At 35.7% G+C, this 22,148-nt stretch overlaps 1 protein-coding gene and 1 long non-coding RNA gene across 4 annotated transcripts in view; both read left to right on the top strand.

Moving 5' to 3' along the window:
* Positions 1-2,467, top strand: part of LOC591232 (venom phosphodiesterase 2) — a 50,200-nt gene extending 47,733 nt beyond the window's left edge. For all 3 annotated transcript variants that reach the window (XM_030983037.1, XM_030983038.1, XM_030983039.1), the window contains one exon: positions 147-2,467. In XM_030983037.1, coding sequence (XP_030838897.1) covers positions 147-317 — 171 coding nt within the window. In that variant the 3' untranslated portion in view covers positions 318-2,467. The remainder of the gene's footprint in view (positions 1-146) is intronic.
* Positions 2,468-8,288: 5,821 nt separating this feature from the next.
* LOC115923025 overlaps positions 8,289-22,148 on the top strand; it is a 29,916-nt gene continuing 16,056 nt past the window's right edge. The window contains exon 1 of the long non-coding RNA XR_004063729.1: positions 8,289-8,450. This is a non-coding gene — a long non-coding RNA (uncharacterized LOC115923025). The remainder of the gene's footprint in view (positions 8,451-22,148) is intronic.

Consider the following 22,148-nt stretch of genomic DNA (forward strand, 5'->3'; position numbering starts at 1 on the left):
TCATACAAGAATCAAACTTGGTGAAACTAAACAGCTATAGTGAGAGAAGAGTACCACTTCTCACATCCCACCGCTGCCACCAGTGTAATACTTTCATCATTCAAAATATGTTGATATTCACGAGTACCAATCTTGTTTTCTTACAGACAATTAGCCTCGAAGGTTATCTTATGGAGCACCGTGCGAGCGTCATGGACGTAGAGCGCATGTCAGGACTCACCTTCTTCTCTGATTGGTCCATGTCTGATGACGTCAACACTAGACGAACCATAACCCTCAAGAAGACAGATATTGCATACTTGCCATGGACGAACTAAAACAAAAAATCAAGAGAAGTGTAAAGGTGAACAAGACTCTAAATTGTCGGCGTTTGAATTGAAATATCCAGATGGACTCACCTTCTCGGCTGAAATTATCTTGCCTTGAACAGATCTTCGGTAACTCTGCTTCTTTTCTGCCTTCTTACGAGCATTGTTTCATACAAGCTATTACCAATAACAAATTACAGCCATTGATATAAGCTACTGAAATCACTGAATATGATTGGCTGTTAGCAAATTTCTTAGAATGGTTACAGTCGTTATTGATAACAGGGCCCTGATATCAATGGCGACGTCATCGTTTTGGAATTTTTTTGTGGAGATACTGTGGAAGTGTAAAATACATTTTTTTAGAAGAAAAAAAAAGTCTTTCAAGCTTGTTAGACAATATTTCAGTTAGGAATATAGTCTAGAAAAATATTTTCTGTCCATCTTAATTTTTTAAGTATATGTCTTATATATTTATTGTGGCATGGTGAACTTATAAGTGTTCTTTCAAAAGTTTGAAGACAGGTCATCATTTTCAACTTTCATTATATTTCAAACTGGTACATGTATTGGACACAATAATAATGTTTTTTTTATTCGGGAGATTGATTCCTTATTCAGAACTAGGTGATGATAAGAATATGGTATAAACTAGTTTAGCCTTTTAGCTGAAAAGAATATACCATAACAATGCTGCTATTTATAGATTTTTAAATAATATGTCTATGTAAAAGGGGTAACCTGTTGACTAAAGAGATACAATGTATTGGATTTCTGATGGGACGTGCATTAATATTTAAATACTAATAAAATGTGAATATTTGTCCAAAGTATATCACATAACTGATGAATTGCCATACCCACTTTATGAAGGGATACTTACATAATATTGCAAAGACAACTGAGTATCTAATTGTTCAGTGCTTTGTGTTTTCTTGTTGAAATTCAACAATCCTAAACGCATTTTCAGAGTATGTTTATGTATGTGAATATGTAATACATAATCAATCTTTCCCAACAATATCGACACCTGTTTTTTTACAATGCAGTAGAATCACTAACGGAATCTGCAGACACTGTGTTAAGTACTACGACTAACCAAGGTGTGCCAGCAAACTATCGTTATATTCATCTTTACAATGGCTAAAAGTGCCAAATTGAACCATTTGTATATCAAATATTTGATCACTGATTTAAGAATACTTCTGCTTTTTATATTAGTGCCGTGAATTTGTAATTCATTGCTGCTTTTCAAGGTGATGAATTGAATTATCTTCTTCTTGTTAAAATGTAATAATTGAATAGTTTTAACAATTCAATATGATGAAAGATTTAGCAAAATGAAATATGAAGCAACTCTGTGTTTGATTTGAATTGATTTGTTGTGTGTATATACTATTTGCATTTTTTCATGAAGTTTAATAGCAGAGCTTTGTAAATAGTTCCAACCAAATTTTCAACATTCGTGTACTCGGTTTCTACTTTATTACAATTCGAGGACCCCATTGAATCTCTGAAATTTCTGTTCTTTGTTGATAAGACGAATCACGGCACTTTGAAGACGCTCGCAAAACCTGTCAGAAAATCAACTTAAGAGTCTTTCAACAGCCTTGAAAATTACAATGGCGTATTACGTAATCAAAATATAATTTCTATGGACAATACAATTGTGTAAGAAAACTGCCTTTATGTTGATATTTGAAACTCTTTGCGATCATGTTTTGATACGGGATGGGCTATTCCGGATTGCATCCTTGCGACTAATCCGTTTTGGGTGTCCAAAATTACTCATGAATGGTTTCATATTTTGGTCATAGTTTCATATAGGATAAAAGAAGGACATATATAGCGATGTAACATTGTATTGTTTTTATATATTTGCCAAATTATACGAATGGTGCAGGTTTTTTATATTGAGTGTAACATGGACTATTTGGATAAATATTGACTACTTTGATGAGAGCGGAGATATAGTGTAGGCATACGTGCATTCATAGATACATTAATACATTATCACCCTTCTTTTATTATAGATCGTGAATATCTATGTTAAGAACCTGATTTGCGGTGTTAAAAGAATGTTATCTTCACTGCAATAATGTACACTTTGTATATCTTTAGCCTGAATGAAATATTCAGTAAACAGAAAAGCCTTTTTATTTTCTTGTTTCCATGCGTTTCTCTTCTTTGACTTTATTAAAGACATAGACCTATTTAAGTTAATTTATAAATTCTTTAACGTATTCAGTGGGGTAACATCAGGGAATGTGCGGGTCCCATCAATATAAGGAAAATAGAATAAGTGGATATATAGGCAGGGAGGGGAGAAAAGAAAGAGAGAGAGGGGTGAGATAAAGAGAGAAAGAGGAGGGGGAGAAAAGAGAGGGAGAGAGAGTGCGGAGAGAAGTTGGAGAGGGAGTCTAGACAGAAAGTGAAAAGTAGGAAAGACAATGTAAGAGGGGTAGGGGTAGGTATTTATATTTATTAATGTATTTATTGTCGGGGGCGGATCCAGCCGGGGGGGGGGGGACACGGTGGGAAAGAGAACATATATATATATGTGTTTTTTTAGTCCCCCAAAAAATCGCAACGACTCAGCCAGCGGCTGAATAAGCGGGGGGGGGGGGGGGGGGGGGGGGGGGGGGTAAGAGAACACTTTTTATTTATTTTTTGGTCACGAAATTATTATTTGTTTTAACTATTTGTTTTAATAATTTTTTTGGCCGGGGGGCACGCCCCTGTTTTTCAGTACATTTTGGGCGAATTTAAGGGGGGAATAAGCGGGGGGGGGGGGGGGGGGGGGGGGGGGGGGGGGGGGGGTAAGAGAACACTTTTTATTTATTTTTTGGTCACGAAATTATTATTTGTTTTAAATCATTTTTTTAATCATTTTTTTTGGCCGGGGGGGGGGGGGGGCACGCCCCTGTTTTTCAGTACATTTTAGGCAAATTTATAACAAAACACAAGGTACACCTTATTCAAAGAAATATTGATGTTGGGATAACGGAAGTGGGCAACGGGATGTGAAAAAATAAAGGGTTTTTAATATGACTTAAAGGGACATTGTTCAGATGAGAGAAAGTGGTGTGCTAGATGTACAATTAATGATAATCTGAAAGTTTGAGTGAAAACGAACCATTATTAATGATATAAATTGGGAAAAACTGATCTGATCGATGCCTTTATTCTCCCAACTACATTATTACAATTTAATTACATTTTAGGTGCATGTAAATCGTCACAAAGCAACAGATTTGCTCTATATATCATTCTAGACATTTAAGTGTTGAAAGATTATACAAATTTTGTCTCATGTCTTTTTTTCATGGAAAAACGGTTGGGAAAATTAAAAAAAATGGTTGAGAGAATTTACTATTGATCACCGTTAGAAATATATTGTTAAATCAATTATTTATGTAGAGGGGATAGAGAAAGAAAAATTGAGGACCAGATTGAGAGATAGCTAGACAGAGAGATAGAAAGAGAGGGAGACAGACAGAGAGAGAGAGAGAGAGAGAGAGAGAGAGAGAGAGAGAGAGGGGGGGGGGCAGAACCGTCTGTGGATAAAGAACTAAAACAAATACTTTGATATTACCTCTGATTTAGTCCCTATCCTCGATCATCCCGCCACCCCCCCCCCCCCAACACTTTTCTGATTTTAGTTACAGGAAAAATCAGCCTTGAACGAGGAGCAATGGGCTTCTTTATTGGAGAACACCGGTAGTTTCGCTTCAAATTCAGGGGGGGGGGGGTTGATCGTTAGCGAAGTCTAAAATAGCCACCCATTTTCAGGCTTTTAAGGAGTATCTCCCACAAAACATGACTCTGACCCACTCTTTGCGGAATGTAGCAGGTTCTTCTTTGAAATAATTATATGCCCCTTTCCGTGAAATTTCTTGTTCTGTAAAGAAAATATACATCTCTTTTAAAGTCTGATAACATCCCCAAACAGTACGTATCCCTATGTTTGGGAAATTTCTAAGTATCATGCCTATATATACACAATTAAACGCATGAATTAAGACGGATATATATTGATGCATGACAAAGGGAACATAAGTTTAAATATAAATGCATAATTAGGAGAGAGAAAGAGAGGGTTGGGGGTATGGATAGAGGGAGAGAGTGGGAGAGACACAGAGAGAGAGAGAGAGAGAGAGAGAGAGAGAGAGAGAGAGAGAGAGAGAGGAGAGAGATCAAGAGAGAGAGAGAGGAGGGAGAAGGGGGAGATGGAGAGAGAGATAAAGAGAGAGAGAGAGAGAGGGGAAGAGAGAGAGAGAGAGAGAGAGAGGGAGAGGGAGAGCGGAAGAGAGAGAGAGAGAGAGAGAGACTCGAGAGAGAGAGAGAGAGAGAGAGAGAGAGAGAGAGAGAGAGAGAGAATAAACATATTAGACCAATGTAAATGGGATGAACATGAAAAGTTTCACAAATCATAATATGCTAACAATTTCCCCCTCCACCGAAAATCTAGGTGATCTTTTTTATTACTTTCTTTAGTTGTTGTCGTCGTAGTCCACACCCCCCCCCCCCCCCCCCCACCAAAAAAAAAATCAAAAAAAAAAATCAAACGTGGTTTAGATCTATTTCTAATTCGATACCAGCGTTGCTGAAATGACATGTTTTTCCTTTTTGTTGCCCCCCTCCCCCACCCCCCTCCCCGTTTTCTCCTCCTACTCCTAGATACTCTTTAATATATAGTTTACGCTATCTCTAATTCTCTATAGACCGAAAAAATTTCTATTTCGTTTGGGGATATATAATGTTCCGCTGAGACTTTGTCTGGCTTCACAAAATTCCGACTTGGAAGAGAGCGAATACGATATGTGCTTTAAAAAAAAATTCTACAAACGGATATTATTTTTTTCCCTACAAATCCAGTTTCAATTCCACTAAGAATCTTTCGGAGGAACAACAACCAGGGAGGTGAGACTTTAACTCACATGCCCTGCAACAACCAAGTACCCAGTGGCAGTAGGCCTACAACTGATCTCTGGATAGGTTTGAGTTCGTTGGCCAACGCTTAAATACACACACGCGCACGTTGTTCATGTTGTTGCGCATGCGACACGACTGCGTGCAATGTAACTAATTAATATCACCCGAATTACCCAAAAGGTGATGTGTTGTAAAACAAAAATGCTGTCCTTACTAGGATATTTTGTCTGTATTTTGAAAAGAATACAGTCCTTTACACGAACCCCTACACGAACTCCGAACTAATTTTAAACAACGTGTGGATTATTTACATGAAATTGATCACATGGGACTATTATGAATGTAAAGTGGTTCCTACGCGGGTGTATTGGCTGTACAATAAAGCAAAACAGGGAAAATGTACGTTTAAATTTTTACTTTTCATAAGATAGATAAAGTTATACAAATTTGAAAGTCGTTATATCATAGAAATAGGAAAAACAAAAATAACACGATGGATATCCAGGACCCGGATGCAACAAAATCCGGAAGTGTGTCAGGTGCAAATTTTGTTTATATACTATACAGCGCCCGCTCTTCTCAGCGGCCGAAATAGCTCAGTTGGGAGAGCGTTAGACTGAAGATCTAAAGGTCCCTGGTTCGAAACCACCCGGAGAACTCGCATGAGTTCTGAACTGTCCCGGGTTTCGGCAGCCCCTTTTTGTTTTTGTCACATACAAACTGTAATTCTATCATGTTTGCAAGGATATCATTACCCTTTCCTTATCCTATAAATATCTCTGATTTCCTTTTTCACTCAGTTACTTTTCCTCATGCAGCTTGAATAAAATGATTAGTATCCAGAAATTTGTTCTATCCAGGTTAAAAATATATCATTTTATTATTTAAAAAAAAATGTCTGACCTCTGTAACGTTTAGAAGTTATTGATATTTTGAGAAAATTATACCAGAGGCGTGCATATCTGTATCCAATCCAATCCAAAAGATATTTGATATAGCGCCTTTTCCTTGCAGTTACAAGGCGCTGCAAGTGAAAAACCGTTTAATAATAAGAAAGTAATTAATTTTTGGCAATCAAACACAAATTGGCAACTCTGCGACGTATTTTCCGAAGTCCCCTCCCTTTTGCTCTGTACTAAAAAAATTTAAAAAAATATTTTACCTTCATAACTCTTTTCAATCGATTCACCCGAAATATAATTATTGCTCTGTGTGTTTTTAACAACCCTTGTATAAAACACAATTTATTCCGTCATCTATAACTAAGGAAATCGTCTGTATATTGAAAAATTGGAGAGGAGCTCGCAAAATATACGTCAAAGTGTTGCCAATAACATTTGTGTTTCGGTGATGACAAACAAATTATAACTTTTTTTTTTATCGGATAGTGCTTAAACTTTCACTTTTTTTATTTCTCTATATTGTTATTCTTTTATTTAGGTTTGAATGTTTCATTATTTTTTCCACATAATATAAACATAATCAAATGAATATGCAATACATACAAATTCAATAATATTAACCAAAGATACGACAAAATTGATGAAACAATTCATTCAAATAAATCATTTAAAATTGGCAGAGGGGTGAAAACATAATGGAGGAATCAACTTATTGGTTGAACTTGAACTTTTAGGCTCCATTTTAGTTACGAAAAATTTGCCCTTTTAAAGAGAATAAAAGAGTTTTAATTTTGACAGTGCAAAGTTATGATTAGGCAATTGATTGTATTCACTTGAAGACATTCAGCCTTTATTGTCGAGAAGTGTAAATAATAATGATGATAATAATAATACGAACAATCACGGTGTACAAAAATCAATATTACTTTAAGAAAAATCATTATTACTAATGGAATTAACATCACTTACATTAAAAATCACTAACATAACTGAGCAAATCAACATAACTTAAATTACCAAGAAGATCAAAAAAATAAATTTGTTTTCTGCTTACGTCTTGTAGTGTCTAAAATTGGGCTAGACCCAGCTGTTGTTATAATTGCTGGCTTAATGACCGAATGTCTTGCTTGAATATTATAGAATTAAGAAGTAAGAATACATGAAATGATGCACCATTTCGGTCATCTGATGAAATTTAATTGGAATTCTCTCTAAGTAGGGGCCAAATAAAAAGGTGAAATGCGTGTTAGGCTACCGTTTACAAAAGGTCATTCAAGTTATCGTCATAGTTTTTTTGCCAGACATGCTTGCTACTTACTAATCGCCCGGTTAGCTCACTACTGTAAATATAATTATGAAAAGAAGAAGACTAAAAATAAAATAAAATAAAGATGACGAGGTCCCATAATAATTCGACAATCAGGAATATTGAAAATGGTTTAGCGAGAAAAGGGAATCAAAATAATGTAGGGAAAGCAATTTTGTTATCAATTCTAAATAATAGACACGATTTCACAAACAGGAATAAGTAAATAAATCGATTGAATTAAAATGAAATATAAAAATCTGAAAGAAGAAGTAGATCCACATGTATTGTTTTTATTAAACTTCATTGATGTACATCAATATTCTGTTTAAACACATAAATTAATTTACAATTCATTGTAACAAATCAAATTCTGTATATGAAATAAATCAATTTACAGTGTAATGTAAGAAATCAATATTCTGTTTGTAAACATATATATAATATATAAATCAATTTACAATGCAGTGTTTATAGCAAAATAGAAGGAAAATTATATTCAGCAGAAACAATCTTTTTTCTTTTTGTAATAAGATGTATTTATATAGCAAAATATAACATTTAAATAACATTTAATGCCAATTAAACATTAATAAACTTATAGTCATCTTTTATCCCGTTAAAGGTGAATGCCTTATCATATTTTAATATTTTTCCTATCATATCAAAATCAACTGCATCATTTTAAATCAGCAAAATTTATTCCAGGAGTTTTGATTGTTTCATGAAATAATATTTGGGGTTCTTTTTTTGTTGATTTTACTCAGCCGGTATTTTGGTGCAAAACAGGAACTAGAAATCATGACTGTTAGAGCGCCATCTCTGTTCAAAATGCGATGTATTAATTTTTCAATCTAGAAAATTTGTTGTGTCCATCTTGAAATCCCGGCGCGAAGCAACCTTCAAGCCACGGGCAATTTGGATGAGCTTTACACCTTCACCGTAGCATTACAGACGAGTTTTAGAATCTAGTTATTTGCCATACAACTATTTCAAAAGGTGAGTGAAATTTCGTAGAATTTGGTGGTGTAGAAAGACATGAACTTTTGCAAAACATGACTGTTGTGCTGCTTGTGTAGCAACCGGCTGTGCACAGACGGGGCGTAGTCCCGCAGAATGTTGGTCAGCGGTCCGTTGACTCAAGAGTCCAGCTGCCTTTTTCGACCATCAGCATTATCGATTGTTTGTGCTTGTATTGTAATTAAAGACGAGTCCAAGTTTTAATTTGATATATGAATGTACGCCTATATAAAGCCGCTATGTATACCCAGAAGTTGTGTGTCCAGGCAGGTTGTGTATCTGGACAGTTGATGAATATTTTCTGTGTTAAATCCAAAGCAAAGCCAAATGCAACACTCACAGATTAATCTTTAATGCTTGTTAAGCGTCCGGACCCCAAACCATTCGTACGTGATGATGTAGACCTAGTACTTTTACATCAGTACATGTACATTGTGTACATTGGCAGTGGTGTTTTGATGAGCTGTGGGTTTGGCATTACAAGACACCGTCTTACTAGTCTTACACTTAGATTTAAGGAGAAAACTGGCGATTACAGGTGATTAAATTTAATTTACAAGTGTTCAGACCTTCAAAAGATTTTTTTTCTTCCATCTTGTGAACCTGTCCAGATGCAGTGAAAAAAGAAAGAGGAAAAAAGACATGAGACAGAAGTTGACATTGATCACCAGTAAGCTTTGGAAAAGTTCTCAAATGGGTTCGAGGCAACTTCTAGCTCATTCGGGGAAATATGATTAAGGGAAACAAAACAAAAGACAAAAAAAAAAGAAAAAGAAAGAAAAAGACTCTTAACAGTCTGAGCCAAGGAAAAGCCAAAAGGCCCAAGAATCATGAGAGGAAATGTCACCTTTTTAAAAAGAAATGCCCTGATGTCAAAAATTTTCAATAAAAAAGTAGGATCAAGATGAGTACTAGATCTGGTACTTGTAGCAGTAGTCTATTAACAATACAAAAAGCTAAAAAAAACACACACACAAAAAAAACACACAGACATTTGTGTAACATTAGATTTAAAGAAAAAATTGTCTGAAGCATGTTACAGGAGGTTAGAATTTAAGTCTGATCGTCATAAAATCTTTCTTTTTCCCTTTGTTTTTGTGTTTTAATTTTTTAATTGTAGATGATCAACATCTTATGTACATGTAATTGAAAGCCAAGTTACATTTGATATCTTCCTTGAAATTGATGTCAAAGAATAAGAATTATGTCTACAAAGTACATGTAATGTACTGTACATGTACATCATGCATTCTGATCTAGTGATTTAAAAGTGCTTCCATGTACATTGTATTTCAGACAATAATAAGTTCACTTCTGTTAGCATGTGTAATTATTGAATCAACAAAGAGCTAAATGTACATGTATGATCTAAAATCATGCTGCGTGAATTAAACAAATAGTAACAATGTTATAAAGCAAATGATTAAAATGGGAAGAAACACACTCAGACCATCAGATGTTGTGTGTCTGGAAAGATTGCTTTTCCAGACAGTTGATTTAATAATGCATTTTAAAGAAAATTACATGCAATATTTTATACATCTTTAAAAAACTTACATTAGACAATATTATATAGTAAAAATATTTCATGCATATTTTTTGTTAAAATCCAAAAGCAAAATTGAGGGCTTTATTTGTTTTAAGTGCCTGAAAACACAACCCCAATCAAAATTGTTTAGACTAAATTATACTGCTGTATGACCTGTGTGTACAGTATGTACTTGATTTTGAACAAGAAACATGTTTTAGACGTGCTACCTGATACTTAGGTCAGTCACCGTCAGTGCCTCTACAAACCTCAGCTGTTCATTAATTTTCTCAATGGTTTTCTGTAATCTTAGAAGATAAAGGATGGAGAGAAGATGGAGAGATAGAGAGAGGAGGGGGAGAGAGAGAGAGAGAGAGAGGGTGAGAGAGAGAGAGAGGGTGAGAGAGAGAGAGAGAGAGAGAGAAAGGGGGGAGAAAGAGAGAGAGAGAGAGAGAAAGAGAGAGAGAGAAGGAGAGAAAATCTTTCTGATGTTATCAGGAATGTCTCATTCCGAACAATGGCATTGATATCTGGCAGCTGTCCATGCAACTGGCTGGTCCTAATTGGGTTCAAGTCATGATATACGAGCTGGTCTCAGACAAGAACACTGGGGTTCCTTTACCAATTTCATCTTGATTAAGTGCCATATGGTCCAGAGTGAATTAAAGACAGACTTGACTTTCTGGTCATGAACCTTCCTTAGAATGACAATGTCTATTTAGCCTCTAATATCATGAACCTAACACAAATGTTATGTACTTTAAATGCTCATCAATTATTTTGAATAATTGGCACACAACTGTCAAATGGTCTTGAGCATGTTATTGCCAAGTTATCATGTTTTAATTACCACAATATATGAAGCCCACTCCTTCACATTAATCAAATAGCTTGGTTTTGGCCAACTACAGTGGAAACTTGTAATAAAGAGCTTTGATGTTTAATACCATGGACCCTATGATGTATTACAGGATACCTGCGCAGGGTTTCACGAAAGTACAAGTTCTCTAATATCCCTTGAAATGCGCGTAGTCGGCAAACTTGTACTTATGACGGTTTCATGAAACGATCCTCCAAGGTTCCAGTAGGCCTATAAATCGGTTGCTCTTTATAGTCTTTTGTTTTGTTACTCTGATTATATAACAAGTTTAACCTGATGATGTAATTTTCATGGTCCCAATATCCTCTTTACGATAAGTTTGCAATGCAATACATGTGCACCACATTGTCCTTACTACTGTGTGATGTGATGTGAGACAATGCTTCATAGATACATGCTGACTGACTGACGTGGGTGTGGCCATCGGGCATCATGTATGTCTGCTAGCCTACTCAACATCAGAGGAATGTTTTATATCAGGGAACCAATAGCATGATCAATAGTCTTTGTCCTCAGACCACTTTCAGTGTGTGCTTTGGTTGGTCTTCGGACATTACAACATGTGTACATTATATGTACTATACACAGTTTCTTCTCACAAGATGATGTAAAAAACAACAAAACAAACAATAACGGTATACAAAAAAAAGAAAAGAAAAAGATGTTCATTTTCAATTACTCAGTTCATACAAGATCAACCTCATGGCCATGATGCAAGATGTTACCCAGACCATGGGTCCATGCCTAGACATAGACTGCTAGTTCAAAATCTTGCTTGAAATTACAAGAAAAGGGGGAGGGGAGATGGTATCTGTCACAGCATTTTAGCTCTTACAGTAAGTAACAAATGTGTACCTTTTTACTATTCAGATGTACATGCCTGCATGCGTTTAGTTCATTGTATACACATACCAGTATTTCTCCTCAAATAAGGCATACTACGGTAACCGATGTTAAGGCTTACATGCCCAGCAAGTAGTGCCACAAGTCACATTTTCGAACTTCAGCTCAAGTTTAAATACCCGGTACTACAGTTTCATATGGCACACCAGTAGTCAGTACATGTACGGTATCTTTATTATGTCAAGATGTAAATGTAGTCATAGGTGAGTGTACATGTATAAGGTCTGACTAGGTAGCCTAATGATCGCTGGTGTGGTGTTTACTGCATGTTGGGTGTCGTGTGTCAACTACACTGTGTGCAGTTCACCTCACTGGTGGAAACTCACATGAACACAGGTGCATCGTGGATCTTTGTGTTTGTAAATGACATCCACATCGTCTTCCTCTCATCAGTATCAACAGTATCTTGTCCTAAAAGTAGGGAAGACTGCCAAGCTTTATTCCTCCTTATTGTAATAAGCGACATCATTAACAACAACAAATGAATATATTAACATTTGTTATTCAGGTACCGGTACATGACTGCACTGTACAAGTATATATTCAAATGTATGATCATAATTTGGAAATTCAGGAATTAGAATAATGAGATCTGTATCTCCTGATTCATTGGCTATGAAGTTCAAGATACTTTTATTACCGGTATCAAGTATTATGGAATGACAAAATATCATAAATACTGAATCTTTATATATTATTGTCCTTCTTATTTTTACCCTTCCAAGCCATAGTACTAGTACGACTATGGACTTACATGTACATGTACGTGTACGTATTCCAATCATTACATACTGCAATATACGGTATGATGTACATGTACATTGTACATGTACACTGTATATGTACTGTAAGGGACATAACATCTTGAACTTGCCCATGTGCAGTTTATATTTAAAAAAAAAATGTACAGTACTGTATATATTGTCATTTTCTTACATTTTCAACAGCTCAATATACAGGACTGTTTTGCATGCACATAAAGGACTACAACTATATTTCTTTCTTCATATATTTCTGCCCCAGGCCATTGAAAACCTCGTCCTCCCTTTATCATCATCATCAGCACATCTCTCCCCCTCTCACTGAAGTACATACGTTGCTTGACTCTTTGACTCTTAGTGTGATGGATGATGCCATTGCATTAAATTTACATGCCTTGACCTATTGTATTCGGTTGGAATGATGCTGTGCATCATAGTGCATTATATTACATTCTGATTGCATTAGCCTGTAAATTGATCATCTGTACCTGAATGTAATACAAGTACATAAATGTACATCATACATGTACATGTTACATACTACAGGGCTCCACACTAACTTTTTGGGGAATGGGTCTGGATTTAGATATTTTGGAGTTCGTAAGCACAAGCCCTACAGTATGTCCAAAATGTTGAATTTAAGGTATCTAGACTTAGATTTTGGCCGCCTACGTGTATGTGTCCTGGGCGCTTGTTAGTGTCGAGCTCCACATACTTTGTACATGTACATACGTAGCTGGGCAAGTTCAAAGAATTTTGAAATTGTTGACCATGGATGTTTCAACAAATTTCATTAAAGTTTCTTGTAATACTCTCAGTTTCAGTCATTCTATCCATGTGACAACCCGCCGCGTCTTGCATCATACCAAATAATAATAATAAATTAATAATGATAATAATAATAATAATAACAATTACAATAGAAATAATAACTTACTAGTTGCAATATCAAATTTTTCTCATTTTCTTGATACCATAATACAATATGGAATGCCAAATGACCAAATAATTCACTTGTAACACATATGATCCAGGACGTGTACATGTACATGTATGTGAAGTGAAGCTCAAAGCTGTCACATTTGCTATTGGACTCTACAAAATATAAGCATCATATAGCACTTACCATCAAACATATTTGTCTTTTACAATATATCATTTCTATTTTACCGGTAAGCAACTGTACGGACACACAACATATTGGTGTGTATTTTTGCTCGATTTGCAATTTATTGTTGCTATCTGAATTATCTTTTATTCGTCTACTTACCAGATCACATTTATTGTACAAAATCATCAAGTACACTCTAGAATGTCTGTTATAATATCAGACTTCAGACTAGAAATCTCCTTGCATAAATTAGGGTTGTAGGACCCTGGCCGAGCCACACCTTTCTACCGCAGATCTCTGTATGATGCCTAGGTTATGAATTATGACATTTCCTGACTTTTAGTTAGTATAAATAAAATGTTGTGAATTGGTTAGCTACCAGATATAAAACACAAAATTAACAAAATGAACCATATTGTACCGCGACCGTCTGTTTCATCAGACTAGAAATTTCCTTGCATAAATTATGGTTACCGTAGGACCCTAGCCGAGCCACACCTTTCTACCGCAGATCTCTGTATGATACCCTGGTTGTGAATCATGACAATTCCAGCATTGAAGTTATCCCTATTATTAAATTTTATGTGTGAATTGCTTTAATACCTACCAGAGATAAAAACATAAAAAACAGTGAAATGAACCATATTGTCTGTTTTATCAGACTATAAATCTCCTTGCATAAATTATGGTTGTAGGACCTTGGCGTAGCCACACCTTTCTACCGCAGATCTCTGTATGATGCCCAGATTGTGAATTATGACAATCCCGGTATTGTAGTAATCCCTATTATTAAATTTTGTGTGTGAATCGCAGAAATAAAACATAAATAATGACAAAACGAACCATATTGTCTGTTTTATCAGACTAGAAATCTCCTTGCATAAATTATGGTTGTATAGGACCCTGGCGACGGAGCCACACCTCGCTGCCTGCAGCTCTCCTGTGATGCCCAGGTGGTGAATTACGGCAATTAATTCCAGTAGGCCTACCATAACTAGAAGGAGAGGCATGCATGCATGGATGGATGGATGGAGAGGGGAAGGAGGATGGGGGGGGGGGGGGGGGGGGATAGGGGGAGGGGTGAGTCATTCTTATGATTCATGCTATGAGATACTGAGATTGAATATATATATCTCAAGACACTCATCAACAGCCACTATGAGGTCCACACTGAGATGACATGTGCATGTGTGCATATCTGATGAGACTAAAAATCAGATCTGAACAGTGACCTATCCTGTGATTATACATGTACATGTACATGCTTTGTTCAGTATTTCATTGTTTTCCTATTTATTGTAGCTAAAATAATTGTAGCTAAAATGATTGACTGTAGCTATTTGCTCTCCTTATTTTAAGCAATCGTTAAACCCTAACAATATTACCTTACAATATACATGTACTTGTACATGTATAATATTCTGAAAATGTTCTGATCATTATCATCACCTCATATTGATCATTTTCTCTAAAAGAAAATATTCATTATATGGTTTAGGTACATGTATCTCCCTTTCACACACATCAAGGACTGCTTGTACTTCAAGGAATACATTATTGGGTTTGAAAATATGATACTTTGATTGACAGCAAGTGGAAAGTGCCATACACATGTACATTGGTGTACACAATTGTCATTATGAAAATGAATAGCACAGAAAAACAAAGAGGTAAAGGAGAATTTAAAGCCTCTAGGATAATTTTGAGCTCCCTTTTCAGCACTTAGGTTTTAATAGCAATACCCGGTCATAGGCCAAATTAGAGTTGTGTGCCTTTTTACAATGCATTTGTGTACTTCCAGAATATACATGTAGGATGTGAACACAACTATACATGTACATGTATGTACATGAATAATACCACATCATTTTGTATGCATGATAGCAGACATGGGAACGCGGCCCTCCTCAATCTATGCATCCTAATGAACCTGGGTAACGCAGTACCTGAGAATATGACGCAGGGCTTAGCAAAAACAGACAATAAATCCATGAATAATTTGATATGCTGGCTAGAAAGTATTCATGAATTTTTGCTGCAGTATGATCATAAGGAACGTGTGTGCCTGTGGGCTACTGATCATTTTTCAGACGTTTCTCCGTGTGGCATCCATCCATTTTCTTTTTTTTTACTGGTACAAAGCGAAATTGAATTCCTCTTTGATTATTCATAATTTAAATGAGAAACATACTTGTTTCACTATGCTCGTAAACCCTATTGATGTGAAATGAACTAGTGTCAAAGTAGAGTATATGGACAAGGTACCTATTGTATATGCACATGTATACACACTGTACATTTGTTTGTAGATTATTTTACAAATGGACGTAAACTGTACAGTGTACCACAGTGTATTTAATTCTGATCATATTCTTTAGATTTTCTGAAAAAAGACTACATTCATGAGCAATTAAAGTTTGCTAGTTATTCAAGTTGAAGTTTTATTCCTTACAGAAAATATCAATAACAAAATATATACAAAACATAATGACATACAGTGTACATGTACAATTGTACATACAGTATGCTCATATTTATTTCATTGTTAAAGATAAACTTGAGTTCTGGTAAAAAAAGAAAATGAATTCTCACAGAATCTAACGAAACTTACACTGAATGTTCAAGATTACAAATAAATGTCATGTGCCAAACAATTTTGGAAGAAAATGTATACTGGCTGAGTAATGAGTATAGAAAGATAAGGAAATCAGAGTAGTACTAGCCCCGACATCATGTGTGTTGTCCCATATACATCTTTCTGTGTAAGTGATTGTTACTTTACCAAGACTCTGCCAAATTTATGATGATTTTGATGACTCCAGAACCTTGCATTACACACCATTACTTACATGCTATACGATTAACTTTTCTGATCCATTCCACACCTTTTCTTTCACAATGCAATCGCATTACCAGAACTCAAGTTTATCTTTAATGTTAACCATCTTTAATCCAACCCCCACTCATTTCTGCAATTTATGTACTTGTATTCACTATTCATTATGCATTGTCAACTATTTCTTTTGTGCTTAATATAGTATAAGTACAAAAGAAATAGTTGACAGTATGTAACTCTTTTTATTAACATGCTTTAAATACTATACTCAACCCAGGTGATGTAATTGGGTACCTGGTAGGAATTAATTCCTTGAAATGCTAGAGCGCCGCAATGGCAGCACAGCTAAAGCCGGGGTAATAATCTCCAAGTTTGGAAGCGCTTTATAGTGATTCTAATAAGCGCTATATAAAAACTGAGTATTATTATTATTATTATTATTTGCGTGGAAATAAACTTTGAATTGAATTGACTTGAATATTACCACTACCGGTACACAAAAAAATTCATGCAGACTTGATATCTTCCATGATAACATTCTTATACACATATGACACTGATAAGATAAGATAAGAGCACATTTATTGGTCCCTTGCAAACACAAAAGAAATTTGTACTGAACAATTGGTTGCACTTGCAGTTAAACAAAAACAAATGAAATATTACAAGCAAAACAATACACAAAGAGAAACAACTAACAAGTTGCCCTTATTTTCTTAAAAATGACAAAGTACAGCATAAATGTGTGTACGATATACATGTGTATATGTAGACCTAATGTACATTTACTTGTTTTTGTGTCCAGTAGAGAGAAATCTAGGGTGCGTTATGTGACGATTCTCAGATAACCTCAAGGGAGAGATATGTGAGACCCATAAAACATTACCCATGAGTCTATCTGCTCCTCCATTTTAATACATTGCTCCAGTTCAGAACAATTTGCATCAATACACATTCAACATCTGTGAACGGTGCAAAATCAGATTGCTGTGGCTGTTAATATATATCTTGGTAATCTGTTATTTTCTTTTTCTATGTGTAGGCCAGGCCTGATAAAAACCCGATTTAAATCGGTTTCCCGATTTTTTTGATTTTTCCTGATTTTTTCCCGATTTTTTTTTTCTTCTCTATTTTATCCTGATTTTCCCGACTCCCCCCTTATTTTCTCTATTCTTCCCTATTTTGCCCTATTTTTTCCACAATTTTCCACAATTTTCTTACTCGAAAGGAGGGAATGTTGTTAGATGCCATTTTTTCCACGCGAATCCTCTTCTTTTTTTTTTAACTCAAGGGGGGTGTGGTTGAGGGGAAAACAAACAAAATTTATTTTTGTTAGTCTATAGTCTTTGTTTTGTTAGGCTATATATTCTTTAGGTCTGTACATGTATGTATGTGTTTCTTGACCGACTATAAATATGTATTGAAGCTTTTTTTGGTGCATGTACATGTACATTACATGTACATATAGAAGGTTGGTATTGTGAATTTTTTCAAAAGAGTTTATGTTTTTCTCTGTTTCTTCTTCTTCTTCTTCAAAATAATCTGCCTCCTTCACTGCTGAAGATTCTAAAAGGCCTACCTGTATCTTTCTTTTTGAAAATATTTTGCCTGATCGCTTTAAAGAAAAAATGCAAAAAACCATCAACACATACTGTACATAGTACATACCAGTACATGTAGAAGGAGTTGATACTTATTGGATTTAAACGTAATTTGTTGGAAAATAAAAATAATGGCTGGTCTGAAATCAAGACTAATACTCCACCAGCAGGCAGTGAGATTGCTGATGATAACACTTGTCCCTAACTGACCATTGACTGACCGTCCATTGAGGTCAGGGTCATCCCAGTAGTAGACCATGTTTGTAAACATACCACACCCCCATTGTCTGGGACCAAGGACCACCCTGAAGGCTTACACCCCTAATTAGGATACCATTCACAACCCTCCATCATCAAATGTACATCTAATGTACATGTAGTTCTTGACTCAAAACCTGTCATTGGCACCATATCAAATTCTCAATGACAGACTGACTTATGTGTTGAACTGATGAAGTTTTGATCTAGATGTAGTACATGTATTTCATTATGATACCTTTTGTGTTTGAGCAGGTTTAAATCATTGTATCTTGAATTCACAAAATGACAGATTGCTGTATTTTACTTCTACACATTTTTGTTTAATTCAATTTAAATACTGGTATTTGATTCACTAAAGAGAAAAAAAATCACTCTTAATAATAATATGACACCTTTCAGAAATATAATTTTTTGCTTATAAAGGTCTATTTATATACTTCTATACATTTTTAAATTCTTTAAATCAGTATGTATGTACAGAAGTCACTAGCATCACAGGACTACATGTAAATCTAGTTAATATTTAGTTTGAAGATTAAACTTGATGTTAGTCTTGAATGGATCACAGAGCACATACATGTACATGTAGCACATACGGTAGCTACTGGAGGCATATATTCCCTTGAAAGATACTGATAATTAAGAGAGAAGTGTTTGTAGATGCAATTATTGCAAGGTAGGCCTACATAAATGTATTGATTGAATGGAGACTGAATGATAAGCCTACGGACTCCTTGCTGGTGGGTGTGGTAAATAGATTAACTTGACCTGTCTTGAATGCCCTGGTGGACTGGTGGCTATTTGACAGTTTGGGAATGGACACATCTGGACATATCTTATACATGAGTGCCAAGGAGTTATTACATGTAGGCTTCAGCTACAGTAGTTTGCATGCACAAACGTTTGTCGGTCGCTACATGTACATGCAAAAAAATGTCTGCAATGTGAGACTAGTCTGATGGCGTACTGAATAGGCTCTGTACATTAGCTGCTCTGAACATAACCAGAGACTGAAAGAGCTAGGCTCTGGCCAAGGCTATACATTGTGGTAAAGTGTCAAATTAGATTCTGGGCTTGTTAAAGGTAAAGACCAGTATTGGAAACGCCCCAATTTCAAAAAATGAAATGGAAGCTCTCATTACCAATCATGTGAAAGAATATGTTTTGACTAATACATGATGATAAAAAATTTGCCGGGAAACCGCCTACTAATTCATATATTTGGTAAATTTGTTTCTCTCATGGTCTGTGAGAGATATAGGGTAGTCCCATATACATCTTTCTGTGTATAGTGCTTGTAACTTTACAAAGAAAGGGCCAAATTTCTTATCATTTTGATGATTCCAGAACCTTGCAGATGCTAGATGCTAGATGATCAACCTTTTCTGATCGATTCCACAACGTTTCTTTCACAATGCAATCGCATGACCATAACTGGTCTTTACCTTTAATGAGATACATTGTAGCTCACAATTATTTTTCACCTTCACCAGAGCTCAACCTTCTCTGTAAGAATTCAAATTTGCGAATTCACCCTAATTTGCTAATCTGACAAAAATGGATGCACACAGCCAGGCGTAAAAGTGTACAATTCCATTTGAATGGGATTGTGTGGAAGCAACTCTGTGTTAATAATTGACATCTGACACTTGTACTTGTAGTTGTTATAGCCTGCAAGGATTAAGATGCTGCATCACGCTGAGAAGTCGGGTCATGGTTTGAAAAAGGTTGGGGATTTAGGTCATATGGAAAAATACATGTACGTCCACATATAATACAAACAGCATGGTGCTATTCATTTGTACGTCCTTGTCATTCTTCTTGTTGGGAAGAGGTTTCAACAAAGGGTTTGGTATTGGGGTGGTGGTGAGGGATATTTCAATTTCATTTTACCTTGCAATTTTACAATATATAGCAATCATCATTAGGCTCACATGTTCATGAATAAGCATGGTCCAATAACAGTAACACTGCTAGTGATACTACACATGTACAGTGTACATAACAACTAAATCAAGCCCCTTGTAAAATTGATGTTTTTGTGTGTTATTTTGTAACTCAAGAATGAAAGATGGACTGTCTGAATGAGGGCATTTGTTGAATACTTTAAGATACATGTATCATGTACATGTAAGCTTATGTCACATTCTCAATAAACATAAATAGGGGACACATCAATTTTCCACATACCGGTACTTAAAAAATACAAACCACTGGAAGGGTATGAATAGTTGTTAACTGTCTTAAGTAAAAATATGAACTTGATCTCCTGAAATTAACATTTATTTGGTAAAGAATCAAAAGACATTAGGTACAGGAGACGAACTTGAGAAGATGAAGGATCAACACCATAAATCAATGAGCAACACCTACAGTACATACATGGTGTAAAATAATAATATCAGATATTTTTATAGCGCACATATCCACCATGCGAGGTGCTCAAGGTGCTCCAAATATTACCTGGCTCTGCTAGGCTGCCAATTTCGGCGGTCACAGAATTATAGGAATTCCTTCCTACTGGTACCCATTTTGTCACCTGGGTGGAGAGTGGCAAATGTAGATTAATGTCTTGCCAAAGGACATTAGTGCCGCGGCAGGACTCGAACCGCGGACCCTGTGATCCACAGTCCGACGACTTATCCACTACGCTGTAGACCACAACACCTCTACATATCCAATACCTTTTCTATATAAACTTTAAGAGACCAGTATACAACTACATTATTAGTACAGTAGTTGTTGCTGTTATCATCATCTGTGAAATGAGACTGAACCTGCAGCCAACTTCCCTGTTTATTCAATAAACATTTTCATGAACACACCCAGTCAGTATTGGATGGAAAATTGTTTTCCATTCTGTGGGCTAATTGCTTCCATAAGCTTTTCACTTCCCTGATACAAAGTTGGTGGACAAAGAGTTGTTTACCTTCTTTCCAAACCAGAAATATTGAAGGCACATGTTGTAATGTAGTACATATGTTGAACATGGTTTGTGGTTGACCAGCTACATGAATGATTGTTTTGAAGAGAAAGTTGATGAGTGAAGAGTCCAGTGAGCATTGTTCATACTCGCACAGGCTGTGTTCACATGGCTGTTATGAGTTAGCAGAAATTAAATCTGTATATTTACTGTATACATGTATACCGGTAGTTTATATATCTATATTAAGAAAATCATTCAGAAGTAAATGAGAGAAAATATTTCAATGAGTAATTTTCCAAGTCACAGTATTTCTTGAAAAGACTCATGGCTTATCTGATTATCAGTGAAATTATCCATCAGGCATATTCACACTGAGGGGAGTCACTGGTGTAAAATGTAGGTATAGTCTACCTATAAGGCTACATGAAAACTTATTCTTGCAATGATTGCTCTGCCGTCAAATTCCTTATTTCAACTCTAGACTAAACACTATACATGTATTTAACCCTAAATAATCCTAATCCTAACCCTAACCTAAAATCTAATCGCAAGTTTGCAGCCCTAAATCTAACTGTCAAGGCCTACCGGTACTCATATATTTTTTAAAAACAAAATACACCCATGCCATAGAAAATGTTGTCAAAGCATATTTCATGTCGCCTACACAAATGTTGTGGAGCGCTCTATGAAATAATGAAGACAGCTCTAGCCCAAGCTCACTGTGGTATGAAAGGGGCCTACTTTCAATGCAATGAATGTACACTCATCCCTCATATACATCTACATTGTACATGTGTACAATGCAGACTTGAATAGGAAGGTCACCCTAAAGAGCGGACAAGGACGTTCTGGTTGATTGCCATCTGATGA

Source organism: Strongylocentrotus purpuratus, unplaced genomic scaffold (genome assembly GCF_000002235.5).
Source record: "Strongylocentrotus purpuratus isolate Spur 01 unplaced genomic scaffold, Spur_5.0 spur5_scaffold_13, whole genome shotgun sequence".
Taxonomy (NCBI): domain Eukaryota; kingdom Metazoa; phylum Echinodermata; class Echinoidea; order Camarodonta; family Strongylocentrotidae; genus Strongylocentrotus; species Strongylocentrotus purpuratus.